General features: G+C 49.9%; 2 protein-coding genes across 2 annotated transcripts in view; one reads left to right on the forward strand and one right to left on the reverse strand.

Moving 5' to 3' along the window:
• The window catches only part of LOC136640311 (zinc finger protein 665-like), a 274,368-nt gene that overhangs the window by 100,362 nt on the left and 159,141 nt on the right, over positions 1-14,865 (forward strand). The window lies entirely within an intron of this gene.
• The window catches only part of LOC136640316 (zinc finger protein 850-like), a 145,272-nt gene that overhangs the window by 44,960 nt on the left and 85,447 nt on the right, over positions 1-14,865 (reverse strand). The window contains exons 8-9 of the mRNA XM_066615350.1: positions 3,620-4,622; positions 935-937 (exon numbers count right to left, since the gene is read on the reverse strand). Of these exons, the coding sequence (XP_066471447.1) occupies positions 935-937; positions 3,620-4,622 (1,006 nt within the window). The remainder of the gene's footprint in view (positions 1-934; positions 938-3,619; positions 4,623-14,865) is intronic.

Below are 14,865 nucleotides of genomic sequence, written 5' to 3' on the forward strand. Positions count from 1 at the left end.
AGTGGACCTCAACAGGTGGGAAACCCTGGCCTCTGAGCGGCCCGCTTGGAGGCAGGCTGTGCAGCATGGCCTTTCCCAGTTTGAAGAGACACTTGGCCAACAGGCTGAGGCAAAGAGGCAAAGAAGGAAGGCCCATAGCCAGGGAGACAGACCCGGGACAGACAGCACTTGCTCCCAGTGTGGAAGGGATTGTCACTCCCGAATTGGCCTTTTCAGCCACACTAGACGCTGTTCCAGAACCACCATTCAGAGCGTGATACCATAGTCTTAGGGGACTGAAGGTTGTCAATAGAATAGAATATCATTCCAAAACAATATCAAACATTTAAATTCTAATTTTAATTCTTGTAAATTAACCTATAAAATTCTAATATATTTTATCTCTTATCTCAAATCAAATTTAAACATATCTCCAAATCATTACTTTATCCTGAATATCAGTTCTTCTCCTTATCTCGAATCAAATCTAATCTAGCCTCAAATCCAATTACCGCAGGCACCCCCCACAAGCCGATCCCACAGATAAGTTGAGGGCAGGTTTTGAGCCAACAATCATGGAATTTTCTATGACCCTCAGATAAGTCGGAGGTTAAACTTAGAGGGGTGTCTGACTATAGTTTTGTCTGATTTTACCAGAGGCCAGATCCTACCAGTAATTGTTACCTAAGAACTGTACAGTTTCTAATTTATTAAAAAGAGAGTAAAAGATCATAAGATACATTTTTATTCTTTTTAAATTCTGGTCTTCACCGCCGTTTTGTAAGCACTGCAGGAGATCCTTGAATCAAATCCACCTTTAAAGTGTCTGGTGTGTTAAGCCCAAAACGCTACATATAACATACGACATATAACACATAACTGAGAGTGTGCAATTCAGTTCACAGCAGAGAGATGAGCTGCATATAGTTGCAACCCTTTTTACTCAGAAGTAGACCCACTGCTATCCATGGGTGTTATTCTTAAGTAATGGTGCACTGAATTGTAGCCTGGGAAGGAGGATCCCATTCTGGTGTTTCCAAAAACAGACCTCTGCCAAAAGGGAAGCCTTTGCAGAAGGGAACCAGGCTGCAGCAGCACTTGCAAAACTCTCTGGAGGAGAATAAAAGGTTAACTTTGGCTGGAATTTCCCAGGAAATTTACTGCAGAAACTCAGATCTCTGTATTGCTTCTGATGGGCAAGAGGCGCCTGCCTGAGCTTTTCAGAGTTGAAAGGCTCTGCCCTCTGAGTGACCTGGAGATAAGGCAAAGTGACAATTTGAGCTTGATGACTTGACAAAAAATTTTCATACTATAGGCGAGTATCTACAGTATATATGAATCTGCCCACTCATCTGAGTATCTGACGTATCGGGCATAATCCTAACCTGTGCTGGAGCAGGCAAGCCAGGAGGCTTGCGCTGCATCCAACACAGGTTTGTTCGCTGCAGCGGCTCAGCCACGGGCAAGGGGAAGCTCTTCCCCTTACCCGTGTGTAAGGACTGCACGCCCCAATTGGTCTTCTCGGACCTGCGCCACCTCTGCAGGTAGCGTAAGTCCGAGGAGAATGGAGCGGCTTCTAGCCACCCCAGCCACCCCGTTCACCCCAGGGATGGAGGTTGGGATCCGGCATAACTGCCAGGTCCCAACCCCGCCCCCGGCTCCCTGTACACCCGCCCACGGGCCTGCTCTCCCCCCGCCCAGAAACGCCCCCTCCACACACACCCATGCCTACCTTTACCGCTTGTGTTGGCGCGGGAGCCACGGCGGAGGCTTCTGCCTCTGTCCGCGCGTCGGTGCATGGGAATGCGCTGGCACGGCTCCCCGCAAACATGTTTTACGAAACATTTGCAACAACTTCAGGGCTTCTATATCGGCACAAGGATTGCGCCCATCATCTCTAAACAACTTTCCATCTCTTTTTCCTAATAAACTTTACATAAGTCTTTCTCAACAATTGTCGCTTTCATAAATATCCTCTTCTTGCCACTCCCACCAAATCCAAATCCTGGCAAATCATCTCCTTCTCTCGATCCATTTCTATGCCTGTCAGTCCAAGTATTTCTTCTCCATTCTGATCCGATGACATCGGAATGCTTTTCTTCTGAGCTGCTCCATCCATCTGCAGCTCTCTCAAAGTTCCTTCTCCAGATTGTTGAGCAATAATCTTCTCCTCCCTGGAAACCCTGCCTGTTTGTGCACTCCTTGGTCCCCAGAAGGCCTGAAGTAAGTCCCATTACAGTCAATGGGGCTTATGCCGAGGAAAGGGTGGATGGGATTGCAGCCTTAGGTACCTGTATGAGAAGTGGGGAGGGAGAGAGTTTAAGAGCCCAATCCCATGCCTGTCTACTCAGAAGTAAGTCCCATTAAACTCAATGGGGCTTACTCCCAGAAAGGGTGGATAGGATTTCAGCTCCCTGCAGGTGCAGAGCAAAAGGCTAAACTGTTGCCCCCCCTCAGGTTTGTGTGCTGCTGCTGGCCGCCGGGCCCAGTGCTGTGTGTGCGCTTTGCTAGCGCTGGGGGTGGCAACTGAGGCTGGGCTGCAGGCATAGCAGAGCGGAGAAGCAACAAGAAGCAGTCCTGCTCCGCACGACCCTCTCCTGCAGCCGAACTATGAGCCCCTTGCCATGTGCAGCAGGGAGGACAGACTCAGGTTTGGCTGCAGGAGACAGGGGCACGCAGTGCGGGACTGCTTCTTGTTGCTCCTCTGCTCCGCTATGCCTGCAGCCCAGACTCAGTTGCTACCCCCAGCGCTAGCAAAGCGTGCACACAGTGCTGGGACCGCACATGGCCCTGGCACATGGCCCTGGCAGCTGGCAGCAGAAACTGAGGAGGTGTGTGCAGCAGCTCCATCTCTGCTGCCAGCTGGGGGAGGGTGTGGGGCAACAGCTCAGTCTCTCCTCTCTCCTGTGTGCGTGGCGACGTGCCAAACTGTTCCCCCTCCCCCCAGTCGGCAGCAGAGATGGAACTGCTTGTTGTGCGCTGCTAGGGCAGTCACAGTGAGCAAGCAGCACATGCCATCCCCAGCCATACGCTGCAGCCAAGGAGCGCAGGACTCGACTCTGCCCCCCCCCTTAAGCTCCTCTCTCCTCTGTGTGCCTGCAGCAGCCCGATCAGCACACAGTCATTGGGCTACAGGGTGGGGGGCTACAACCTGCGGGCTACAACTTATAGCCCACACGTTGTAGCCCCCCCACCATGTAGCCCAGTGCATTTGCTACCCCCTGCACCCCTTTAGCTACACCACTGGTTCAGCCTGCCATGTTGACCCCCCTGTGTGACTCCAACACAAATGTACTTTCCTTAATTGATGAACATGTTTCACCTGTAAAACTTTCATCAGATTGACTATTATCTCTGTAAGTTGATGCAGCCGTTACACAGTTGAGAAACTACTTTTGAAATCGGTATTCACAGGTATTGTAACACTGAATCACTTTGTGGGAACGTTTTGATGGGAAGGGAAGTCCATGCTGAGATTGAAGCACTTTCCCTCAAGCACTGATGAGGTTTTTTATTGTGTGTGTATTCTATAATGCGAAGTCAGGTCTGAGCTCTGACTGAAGCTTCTTCCACACTCCAGGCATTTATATGGCTTCTCTCCTGTGTGGTTTCTTTGATGCACAGTCAGGCTTGAGCTCACACTGAAGCTCTTTCCACACTCCAAGCATTTATATGGTTTCTCCCCAGTGTGGATTCTTTGATGCACAGTCAGGTTTGAGCTCACACTGAAGCTCTTTCCACACTCCAAGCATTTATATGGTTTTTCTCCTGTGTGGATTCTTTGATGGACAATAAGACTTCCAGATTCAATGAAGCTTTTTCCACACTCAAAGCATGTATATGGTTTTTCCCCTGTATGGATTTTCTGATGTGTACTTAACTGTGTTTGTTGACTGAAGCTCTTTCCACACTCCAAGCATTTATATGATTTTTCCCCTGTATGGATTTTCTGATGTGTACTTAAGTATATTTGTTTCCTGAAACTCTTTCCACACTCCAAGCATTTATATGGTTTTTCCCCTGTGTGGATTCTTTGATGGACAATAAGTCTTCCAGATTCAATGAAGCTTTTTCCACATTCAAAGCATGTATATGGTTTTTGCCCTGTGTGGATTTTTTGATGTGCACTTAAGCTTGTTCGTTGACTGAAAGTCTTTCCACACTCCAAGCATTTATATGGTTTTTCCCCTGTGTGGATTCTTTGATGGACAATAAGTCCTCCAGATTCAATGAAGCTTTTTCCACACTCAAAGCATGCATATGGTTTCTCCCCTGTGTGGCTTCTTTGATGCACAGTCAGGTTTGAGCTCATACTGAAGCTCTTTCCACACTCCAAGCATGTATATGGTTTCTCCCCTGTGTGGCTTCTTTGATGCACAGTCAGGCTTGAGCTCATACTGAAGCTCTTTCCACACTCCAAGCATTTATATGGTTTCTCCCCTGTGTGGGTTCTCTGATGCCTAGCCAATGATGAGCTCACACTGAAGCTCTTTCTACACTCCAAGCATTGATATGGTTTCTCCCCAGTGTGGCTTCTTTGATGAATAGTCAGGTTGTCACTCCTACTGAAGCTCTTTCCACATTCTAAGCATTTATATGGTTTCTTCCCTGCGTGGGTTCTTTGATGCACAGTCAGACTTCTGCTCCCACTGAAGCTCTTTCCGCACTCTGAGTATGTATATGGCTTCTCTCTTATGTGGGTTCTTTGATGTGTTGTGAGACTTGGTTTACTACTGAAGGTTCTTGCACATTGAGGGCATTTTTCCTTCCTCTTTCCAGTTTCTGTTTCTGGATGGACTGGGATGACATGGATAGTCCCACCCAGGTGAGCATCAGATTCACTTCTCCGTTTCTCAGTCTGGATTCCCTCCTGCTTCCTTGATCTTTCTTGATGTGCAGCATCCTCCCTTTTGTGGATTATTTTATGGGAAGTAAGATGTGTGCTTGTAGTGAAGTTTTTTCTATACTCAGAGCAGTTACATGATTTCTCTCCTGGGTGGATTTCGCAATGTTTATTAAGGTCGGATTTACAACTGAATCCTTCCCCGCGCAAATGTCGCTTATTCCGTCTTCTCCCTTTGGGATGTTCCTGTTGAATTGGAATTTCATAGTGGTCATACCCCTGGCAAGCAACAGATTCTGCCCTCCGAACAGGTGCTGGACTTCCCTCCTGCTTCCTCGATCCACCTTGGTCTCTCAACGACACTTCCTCTATGTCAAGCATTCTTGTTTCCAGCAACACCCCACATGGCTTCCTCTCCTCCTCATTGTTTTGTCCATTGCTTCCTGGAACAGAAGGAGAACATCAATTAATAGTGCAGGGGCACTAAAAAGATCTCTTGCCAATTGGCCCTTCCTCCCTGACTGCCCCATCCTATAACCCTCTGGTGTGTCATACTTAATGCATTTCCTTCCCGCTTGCATCACTGGAGGACCCACTCATCCGAAGACGCAAGATGTTGGGGGAGGGAAGAATGGGGAGGGAGGAATAACAGGGGGCAGGGAGGCTGCATCACAGAAGCTGCATAACGGATCCTGTCCCCCTTCTCAGCACCCTTAATTTCTAGGCTTCATTTTTAACGGGACAGCAGCTTAGTCAGGGGGTTCAGACCATCCCACCCTGATGAGGTCTGAGGAAGGAAAAGGGGCCCTTGGAGGAAAGTGTTGTGAGGTGTCAACCTGAATGGACAACACAAAGCGCAAGGAACGTCTGATGGAGGACTCACCAGCAGACATTCCCTGAAGGACTGCATCGCTTTCCCTGAAGATGTTTCACACAACCCCTCCCCCAAAGGACTGGATCCACAGCCCAGCTAAGCAGCTACCTGTCATTCGTCCCCTTCTTTGAAGTCCAGGGCAAAAGGAGCTTCCCTTCTTTCCAACCAGGAGACAAGCTCAGGTGTCAGAAATTCTGTTGAGGAAACAAAGAGAATGGTTATTTCGGACTACAACATGCATTGGCAGATTACACATTCCCCTCCTTCCAACCAGGAGACAAGCTCAGGGGTCAGAAATTCTGTTGAGGAAACAAAGAGAATGGTTATTTCGGACTACAACATGCATTGGCAGATGACACATTCCCACATCAAAACCAACAAAGCACATGAGCATTTAGAGAAACTCCTGCATGGCTTCAAGAACATTCACGCAGACCTCCAGCCTCCAAAGTGTTCCAACCTGTTAGAGTAAGTATGAGGCGGTGTTTGTAACGTCTCCTGGGGCAGCTCCAACACTTCCAAGTGGCTGTTGGGCTGGTCAAGCCAAGCAGTTCCTCCAACGCTGGCCCTGCCACTTTCTGAACATACTTCTTTCCACTTGCCAGCCAAAGTCCAAGCCCAGGAGGCAACAGGCCAATCAGAACCCACAGCGTCACTAGTGACATCAGAAACAGAGCGGTGCAACTGACTCTCTTCAAGGGAATCCTCACTTCCCTGCTTTGAACTGAGAACCCCAGTTGGGTGGGGAGACCAGCCCTAAATGGCTTGCTGAGAAAGGGCTGAGAAAGTGGCTAAGAGGCAAATGAGTGGGATGCCTGCCTCAACTGAGAGTGACCAGGGGGGCAGTCCTACAGTTCAGGTACTCTGGTGTTTGGATCATATACCACAAGCAAACCTGCCTCCTCCTTTCTGCATAAAACCCAAAGCGGCCACACAAGTGACTGACCTGCACCTCTCACTTTGCTGTATCGAGACTGTGGCAGAAAGCAAAGGATCTCATATGTGAGAACAATAAATACAGCAGGAGCATCAGCACTAAGGATAAATAAGCCCAGAGGGGCAGTTGCAGGCTGGAGATCAGTCAGGGCACATCTGAGGAAACCTTGTCTCGATGGCGCTCTGCTGGCCTCAGGACCTGCTCAGCCAAACCTCCATTCTGACCAGGCAGTGATTCTGTGTCTGTGCGTCGCAACCCAAGATGTTCGTCCAGAGCTGCAAATCAGGTGCACTGGCTTCAGAGGTGGCACTGACAAAAAGCACTTGGTGGAGTTCCACCACATTTCATCTTCCATCAAAGGACAGCAGATCCCCACTGCTCTCTTCCCCTCACCCCAGTGTGGGCTCCAGCTTTTTGCTGTGGTGAGTGGGGATTTTCTTCCAGAAATGTGTCTCCTGCATTTGCATTTGCTGGGTGGGGATGATTTTCTTTCTTTGTTCAGGACCTGGTGTCCTTTGAGGACATGGCTGTGTATTTCACCAAGGAGGAAGGGGCTTGGCTGCATCAAGGCCTCTCGTGGTCCTCTCGTGGATTGAGAACTGGTTGGAGGCCAGGAAGCAGAGAGTGGGTGTCAATGGGCAATTTTCACAATGGAGAGAGGTGAAAAGCGGTGTGCCCCAAGGATCTGTCCTGGGACCGGTGCTTTTCAACCTCTTCATAAATGACCTGGAGACAGGGTTGAGCAGTGAAGTGGCTAAGTTTGCAGATGACACCAAACTTTTCCGAGTGGTAAAGACCAGAAGAGATTGTGAGGAGCTCCAGAAGGATCTCTCCAGACTGGCAGAATGGGCAGCAAAATGGCAGATGCGCTTCAATGTCAGTAAGTGTAAAGTCATGCACATTGGGGCAAAAAATCAAAACTTTAGATATAGGCTGATGGGTTCTGAGTTGTCTGTGACAGATCAGGAGAGAGATCTTGGGGTGGTGGTGGACAGGTCGATGAAAGTGTCGACCCAATGTGCGGTGGCAGTGAAGAAGGCCAATTCTATGCTTGGGATCATTAGGAAGGGTATTGAGAACAAAACGGTTAGTATTATAATGCCGTTGTACAAATCTATGGTAAGGCCACACCTGGAGTATTGTGTCCAGTTCTGGTAGCCGCATCTCAAAAAAGACATAGTGGAAATGGAAAAGGTGCAAAAGAGAGCGACTAAGATGATTACGGGGCTGGGGCACCTTCCTTATGAGGAAAGGCTACGGCGTTTGGGCCTCTTCAGCCTAGAAAAGCGACGCTTGAGGGGGGACATGATTGAGACATACAAAATTATGCAGGGGATGGACAGAGTGGATAGGGAGATGCTCTTTACACTCTCACATAATACCAGAACCAGGGGACATCCACTAAAATTGAGTGTTGGGCGGGTTAGGACAGACAAAAGAAAATATTTCTTTACTCAGCGTGTGGTCGGTCTGTGGAACTCCTTGCCACAGGATGTGGTGCTGGCGTCTAGCCTAGACGCCTTTAAAAGGGGATTGGACGAGTTTCTGGAGGAAAAATCCATTATGGGGTACAAGCGATGATGTGTATGCGCAACCTCCTGATTTTAGGAATGGGTTAAGTCAGAATGCCAGATGTAGGGGAGAGCACCAGGATGAGGTCTCTACCTGGTGTGCTCCCTGGGGCATTTGGTGGGCCGCTGTGAGATACAGGAAGCTGGACTAGATGGGCCTATGGCCTGATCCAGTGGGGCTGTTCTTATGTTCTTATGTTCTTATGTAAGGCCAAAAGGCACCAAATACTGCTGGAGAATCAGAAGAATGTGGGCTTGCTGGATAAATGCGGTTCCCTTTGCTTCTTTCTTATGCTTGCAGATGCTAAAAAGCATGAATTGCTGATAAAAAGCCATTTCTGCCCAACGTTGCATATACGCAACAGGGACCAAATGTGTACCCCTGTGGGCCGGGCAAAAAATGGGTTAATTTCTACAATACTTCCCCTGGGGAAAGGGGGGGGGAATGCCTCCCTGTTGCAGATTTGAGCTGGGCCTTTTAACCTATAAAATCCCACTGGAAGTATCCAAAGTAAGAACATAAGAAGAGCCCAACTGGATCAGGCCGTAGGCCCATCTAGTCCAGCTTCCTGTATCTCACAGTGGCCCACCAAGTGCCCCAGGGAGCACACAAGACAACAGACACAACCTGCGTCCCAGTGCCCTAAGTCCAGGAGGTTGCCCGCATGGCTAACCAGCCAAGTTAGAGAGGCCGTAAAGGGCAAGGAAGCTTCCTTCTGTAAATGGAAGTCTTGCCCTAATGAAGAGAATAAAAAGGAACATAAACTGTCACAAAAGAAATGTAAGAAGGTGATACAGGAGGCCAAGCGAGACTATGAGGAACGCATGGCCAGCAACATTATGGGGAATAATAAAAGCTTCTTCAAATATGTTAGAAGCAGGAAACCCGCCAGATCTTGGGGTGGTGATGGACAAGTCAATGAAAGTGTCAACCCAGTGTGTGGCGGCAGTGAAGAAGGCCAATTCTACGCTTGGAATCATTAGAAAAGGTATTGAGAACAAAACGGTTAATATTATAATGCCGTTGTTCAAAACGATGGTAAGGCCACACCTGGAGTATTGTGTCCAGTTCTGGTCACCGCATCTCAATAAGAACATAGTGGAAATGGAAAAGGTGCAAAAGAGAGCGACTAAGATGATTACTGGGCTGGGGCACCTCCGTTATGAGGAAAGGCTACGGCATTTGGGCCTCTTCAGCCTAGAAAAGAGACGCCTGAGGGGGGACATGATTGAGGCATACAAAATTATGCAGGGGATGGTCTATCTAGAGAGATGCTCATCTATCCAGAGAGATGCTCTTTACACTCTCACATAACACCAGAACTGTTAAGGTTGGAAGGAACCTTGGGTGCATCCCAGTGTAGAGTAAGGCGCACAAAAACCAGCAGACACAGCAGAGTCTTTGAATTAGCTGTTATTTGAGCAAGGAGGTGCACACGTAGAGTAGTCAAAACAGTCCAGGTCATACACATAGAGTCCAGCAGTCCAGCGTTACCTTATCCAAGTCAGTATCCACAAATCACAGTCAGTCAGTCAGTCAGTCCAAGGTCATTTACAGCATACACACACACACACTTATCAGTTTGTCAAAGTCTCCGGCAGCAGTATCACGGTTTAACACCTACTGCGATGGTGGAGCTGCAGACTAAGGCTCAAGGACTCTGAGCACCCAATCAGAGTCTGCTCAGCTAACTAGGGTGTGGCAGGTGCAGTGTAATTCTGCTGACTCAGTGTGACTCAGCTGCCTACAACTTTCCATGAACCAACCTGTTAGCTTTGTCTCTGGCTTTGCATGGGCAGAGAGCTAACATTCTCCTCCTTGGTTCAGAGTAAGTTGACATCCACACATTCCTCATACCCTTAGTCCAAGCTGCTGCTTTTAGAGTGTCTGTTTTTATCTGCTCCTGTCTTACCTTATCTTTGTGGTTTATTCTTTTTTCCCCCTGTTTGAAGGACACTTTTTCATGGTGTTTTCAAAGAGGCTATCTGTTTAGTTCCTTTCATCCACTTGTCCTCTTCTGCTGTCACCTGGCTCACTCCTGCAGCAGACCAGAGCAGGCAGAATGGGCTGCACTGCTTCATGCAGAAGATCCTGTTTTAAAAAAAAAACACAAAACTAATTAACAACTTTTGCCAAGTAATCAAGCTCCAGTAATCAAGCTTCGCCTTATCTCAGGGCCAATCAGAGGGCAGAGCTTTTCAATTCTGAAAAATTTATTGTTGCTCAAGTCATTAGAAGCCATGCAGAGCTTAGTTTCTATAGTAACTTTGCTGGGAAATTCCAACTCAAGTTAACCTTTTATTCTCCTCTGTGATCTCAGGCATGTACCTCCTCTGTGGTATGTTTCTTCCCCTTTCCTCCCTCAGGACCCTCCCCGCCTCTAACTGTCACCAGCCAACCACCTCCCGCTGTGTTCCAGGACCCTTTGTTCACTGGCTCTGTGTTCTGTGCCCAGATTCATTTGCCCACTACACTGAAATAACTGCCTTTCTGCCAAAGGCCTGGGCGGGCGTGGGGGGTTGTCTACTGTTTAAGACAGGAAGGAAGGGGAAGGAAGAGGCAAACCCCTTCATTTAGGCACCAATCCTGGCACAATGTGGTCAGGTGGTCAGCTGCTGATGGAGACAGTTGTGGCTGGTGAGCCCAAATCAAAGGTGCCCCAACAGGAGATGTGTCTGAGTGGCAGAAGGTAGACTTGGCATTCAGAGGATCCCAGGTCCAGCCCCTGGCAGCGTCTCCAGGTGGGACAAGGAGAAGAGCTTCCTCTGCCCAAAACCCTGGACAGCCACTGCCAGTCAGTGTAGACAATACTGAATTGGACAGACCAAGCTCAGACTCAGGAAGAAGCCATGACAGTCCTTCCTACAAGAACAGTCATTCCACTCTGAGAAGCCCTCCAAGGGGGCCACAGTTCCCCTCCCCACACAGACAAAAGCTAGGACAAGAGCAACCTGTGTGTGGGGGGGCAGGTGCCTCTCACTCTCCCCTTTCAAAAGCAGCTCTTATAGGGAGCAAAGCAGGGGCCACAATCCTCCCTTGGCCTCCCCACTTGCAGGAGGGGGAGGAGTGGGTGGGGGCCCAGCCAATCAAAAGGTGACTTGGGATCACACCCTGGTTCAGGGCTGAAGGACACAAAAGATCAACCACATCAACCCTCCTAACCCACCACAGCCCGCATAGGTATCACATCTCCTACCCTGCCAGGGTCCCAGTTCGAACCCCTTCCCCCTTTCGTGCTGCTTGCACTGGGAGGGGGCTCCAGGGCAGGCAGAAGCTTGGTCAGTGTGTGGAGGGGAGCCAATCTAGGTCAGGATCTCAGTGAGGCAAAGGCTGAGAGTCCCCCCCCCCCGTCTGGCTCCAATCCCGCTGGCTCACAGCCTCCCCCCCTCCCAAGGCTGCTGCTGGGTGGTCCAGACGAGAGTGGAGGAACCCGGGGCAAGGGGGGGGTCTTTGGCAGGCAGCAGAGCAATCAAGGCGGGGGAGAGCATCGCTTTAGGGGGGGAACACCCAGTCGCAGGATTGCAGAAGGGCAAGGGGCCAGTCCCTCTAAGGGGGGGGTCGCCAGCTGTGGCTGCGCTTGGGGCTCCCCCTCCCCACATCCCGGGGGTAGGGAGTGCTGTGGCTGCGCTTGGGACTCCTTCCCCACATCCCGGGGTAAGGGGATGCTCTGGCTGCGCTTGGGACTTCCCTTCCCCACATCCCGGGGGTAGGGGGGCTGTGGCTGCGCTTGGGGCTCCCCTTCCCCACATCCCCGGGAGTGGGGGGGTGCACAGCGCCTCTGGAGTGGGGACTCTGCTGCTCCCCCCACCTCCTCTCTTGCCCCCCCCCGCGACCTCCACGCACCCGGCCCCCTCTTTTCCAGCCCCGATCCGGCTCCGCTTCCTCCTTCCTGCAGCCTCCGCTCGTGCGCCTCGCGCGGGAAATTCCAGCGCCACTTTCCCAGGGAAGGCGGGGCAGGAAGTGATGCGCGTCGCGGCTGAGGTTACGAGCCTGGCAGGCTGGGCTGGGCTGGGCTGGCTCCGCGAGAGCGCCTGGACCCTCCTCCTGCGGGCAGAGCCTCCCCTCCCCCCGCGTGTCTTGTGCTGCGCGTGAGTCGCCCTCTCCCTCCAGAGAGTTCCCAGCAAGCACCGTCCCTGTCCGAGTCTCAGCCCCCTGTCCTGGTAGAGCAGCCAAGAGAGGCGAGAGGGCTCCTGAGCGTGTGCAGAGTGCTCTTGTGCAGAGTGGGACCGGGATGCAGGAGAACTGCCACGTCCGCCTCTGCAGGGTGGCCTGATCTGGGCCAGCCTCTTTCCCACCAGGACAGACTCTCACTCGCTTCTGCCCTTGCACAACTGTGCACAGCCAACGAGCCCGATCCTAGTCTTGTCTACTCAGAAGTAAGTCCCATTGTCTTCAGTGGGCTACCTCTCAGGAAAGTGTGCAAAGGATTGCGGCACCGAGTTGTTCTGTTACTTCGAATCCTATTCATCTTGTGGGCTCTGAGGATGCGGGCAAGATCCTCCCTTGGGAGGATGACTTTGTCTGTGTGCTCTCTTGACCCCCCTTTTTAGGGGGGCTGACCGGCCTATAGTTTCCCGGGTCCCCCCTCTTTCCCTTTTTAAAGATCGGCGTGACATTTGCTATCCTCCAATCTTCTGGCACTGTGGCCCTTTTGAGGGACAAGTTGCATATTTTAGTCAAGAGATCAGCAACTTCATTCTTTAATTTTTTAATAACTCTTAATTATGAAATGGACAAGTAGCCATAGGCCTGAAAGGAGGCTGTGTTAATGCCTTGAGAACTAGACGTAAGTTCCACAAAGGGGCCCTGGTCACCAGAGGGGGGTTGGTCAAGGCCACTCTGCTAGTGAATTCTCTAACATAGGATTGCGGCCAAAGCTCCTCACATCTGTTCACAGTTGGACTCCAGATTTCTTGCAGTGACGCCCAGAAGTGACCCCCCCCCCGGCCAACTAGAACATAAGTACTTAAGAAGAGCCCTGCTGGATCAGGCCAAGGGTCTTCCAGTCCAGCTTTGCGGTGTATACCGCAAAGAAAGAAGGGCTCGACTAAGTCCAGGAGGGTGCCTGCATGGCTAACCAGCCAAGTTAGAGAGGCTGTGAAGGGCAAGGAAGCTTCCTTCCGTAAATGGAAGTCTTGCCCTAATGAGGAGAATAAAAAGGAACATAAACTGTGGCAAAAGAAATGTAAGAAGGTAATACGGGAGGCCAAGAGAGACTATGAGGAACACATGGCCAGCAACATGAAGGGGAATAATAAAAGCTTCTCCAAATATGTTAGAAGCAGGAAACCTGCCAGAGAAGCGGTTGGCCCTCTGGATGGTGAGGGAGGGGAAGGGGAGATAAAAGGAGACTTAGAGATGGCAGAGAAATGAAATGAGTTCTTTGCATCTGTCTTCACGGCAGAAGACCTTGGGCAGATACCGCTGCTCCAACGACCCCTCCTGAGCAAGGAATTAAGTCAGATAGAGGTTAAAAGAGAAGATGTTTCAGACCTCATTGATAAATTAAAGATCAATAAGTCACTGGGCCCTGATGGCATCCACCCAAGGGTCATTAAGGAATTGAAGAATGAAGTTGCAGATCTCTTGACTAAGGTATGCAACTTGTCCCTCAAAACGGCCACGGTGCCAGAAGATTGGAGGATAGCAAATGTCACGCCGATCTTTAAAAAGGGAAAGAGGGGGGACCCGGGAAACTATAGGCCGGTCAGCCTAACATCCATACCGGGTAAGATGGTGGAATGCCTCATCAAAGATAGAATCTCAAAACACATAGACGAACAGGCCTTGCTGAGGGAGAGTCAGCATGGCTTCTGTAAGGGTAAGTCTTGCCTCATGAACCTTATCGAATTCTTTGAAAAGGTCAACAGGCAGGTGGGGGGAGGAGCTACAGCCCAGGCAACAAGACGTAGCTTTTAGGAGCTCCGTCGGCCCTTCTGTTTTGAGTACTCCTCCAAGGATTTGGAGGGGCTTTTTTGGCTAGGAGAAGCCAGGAAATTGCTTGAGACTTGAGGCTAGCTAACTCTTGGGGAAAGCAACCCCTGGAGTTGGGCAAAACCTGTCTTTACAGCAAGAAACGAAGGAACTCTGCCATCTTCGGCAGACACAGCCTGGATCCCTCCCCCCCTCCCCCTATCGCTTGGACTGCAGCTCTAAAGGAAAGAAAAAACACTTGGGGCCGTTTCTCTAATCTTCCGCCAAAGACTGAGTAAACTTCCAGCTTGATATCTTTGAAGAGGGAGCGATTAGAAGGCAAAAGTTGCTTAAAGACTAAGGGAATTCTTTTTTGACAGAGAGAGAAGGAAGTGAAGAGGTCTTTGGTTCAGCGTTCCCCCAGAAACCCACTTCAAAGATGTCGTGATTTACAATTAGACTAAAAACAAGACTAATTAAGATGATAATAACTTCGGGGGGAAAGAGTGACTGGCTGAGATATCCCAGCTGTCTCTCTATACTACAAGGAAGAATAATCTACAAGGAAGAATAATCTACAGACTGTAAGGGACATTTCAAACGCCTGATAAGGATATTATGGAGTAGAGAGACATCTAGTGGAGAAAAATCATAACTTGGATATTGTGTTGTTGTTTTTTGGTCTCCTTTAAGAAGATTCTGAAAGAAGGCAAGCTGAAAAGACTTTATATCTGTGTTGGTGATGAA

This window comes from Tiliqua scincoides, chromosome 2, assembly GCF_035046505.1.
Source record: "Tiliqua scincoides isolate rTilSci1 chromosome 2, rTilSci1.hap2, whole genome shotgun sequence".
NCBI lineage: Eukaryota > Metazoa > Chordata > Lepidosauria > Squamata > Scincidae > Tiliqua > Tiliqua scincoides.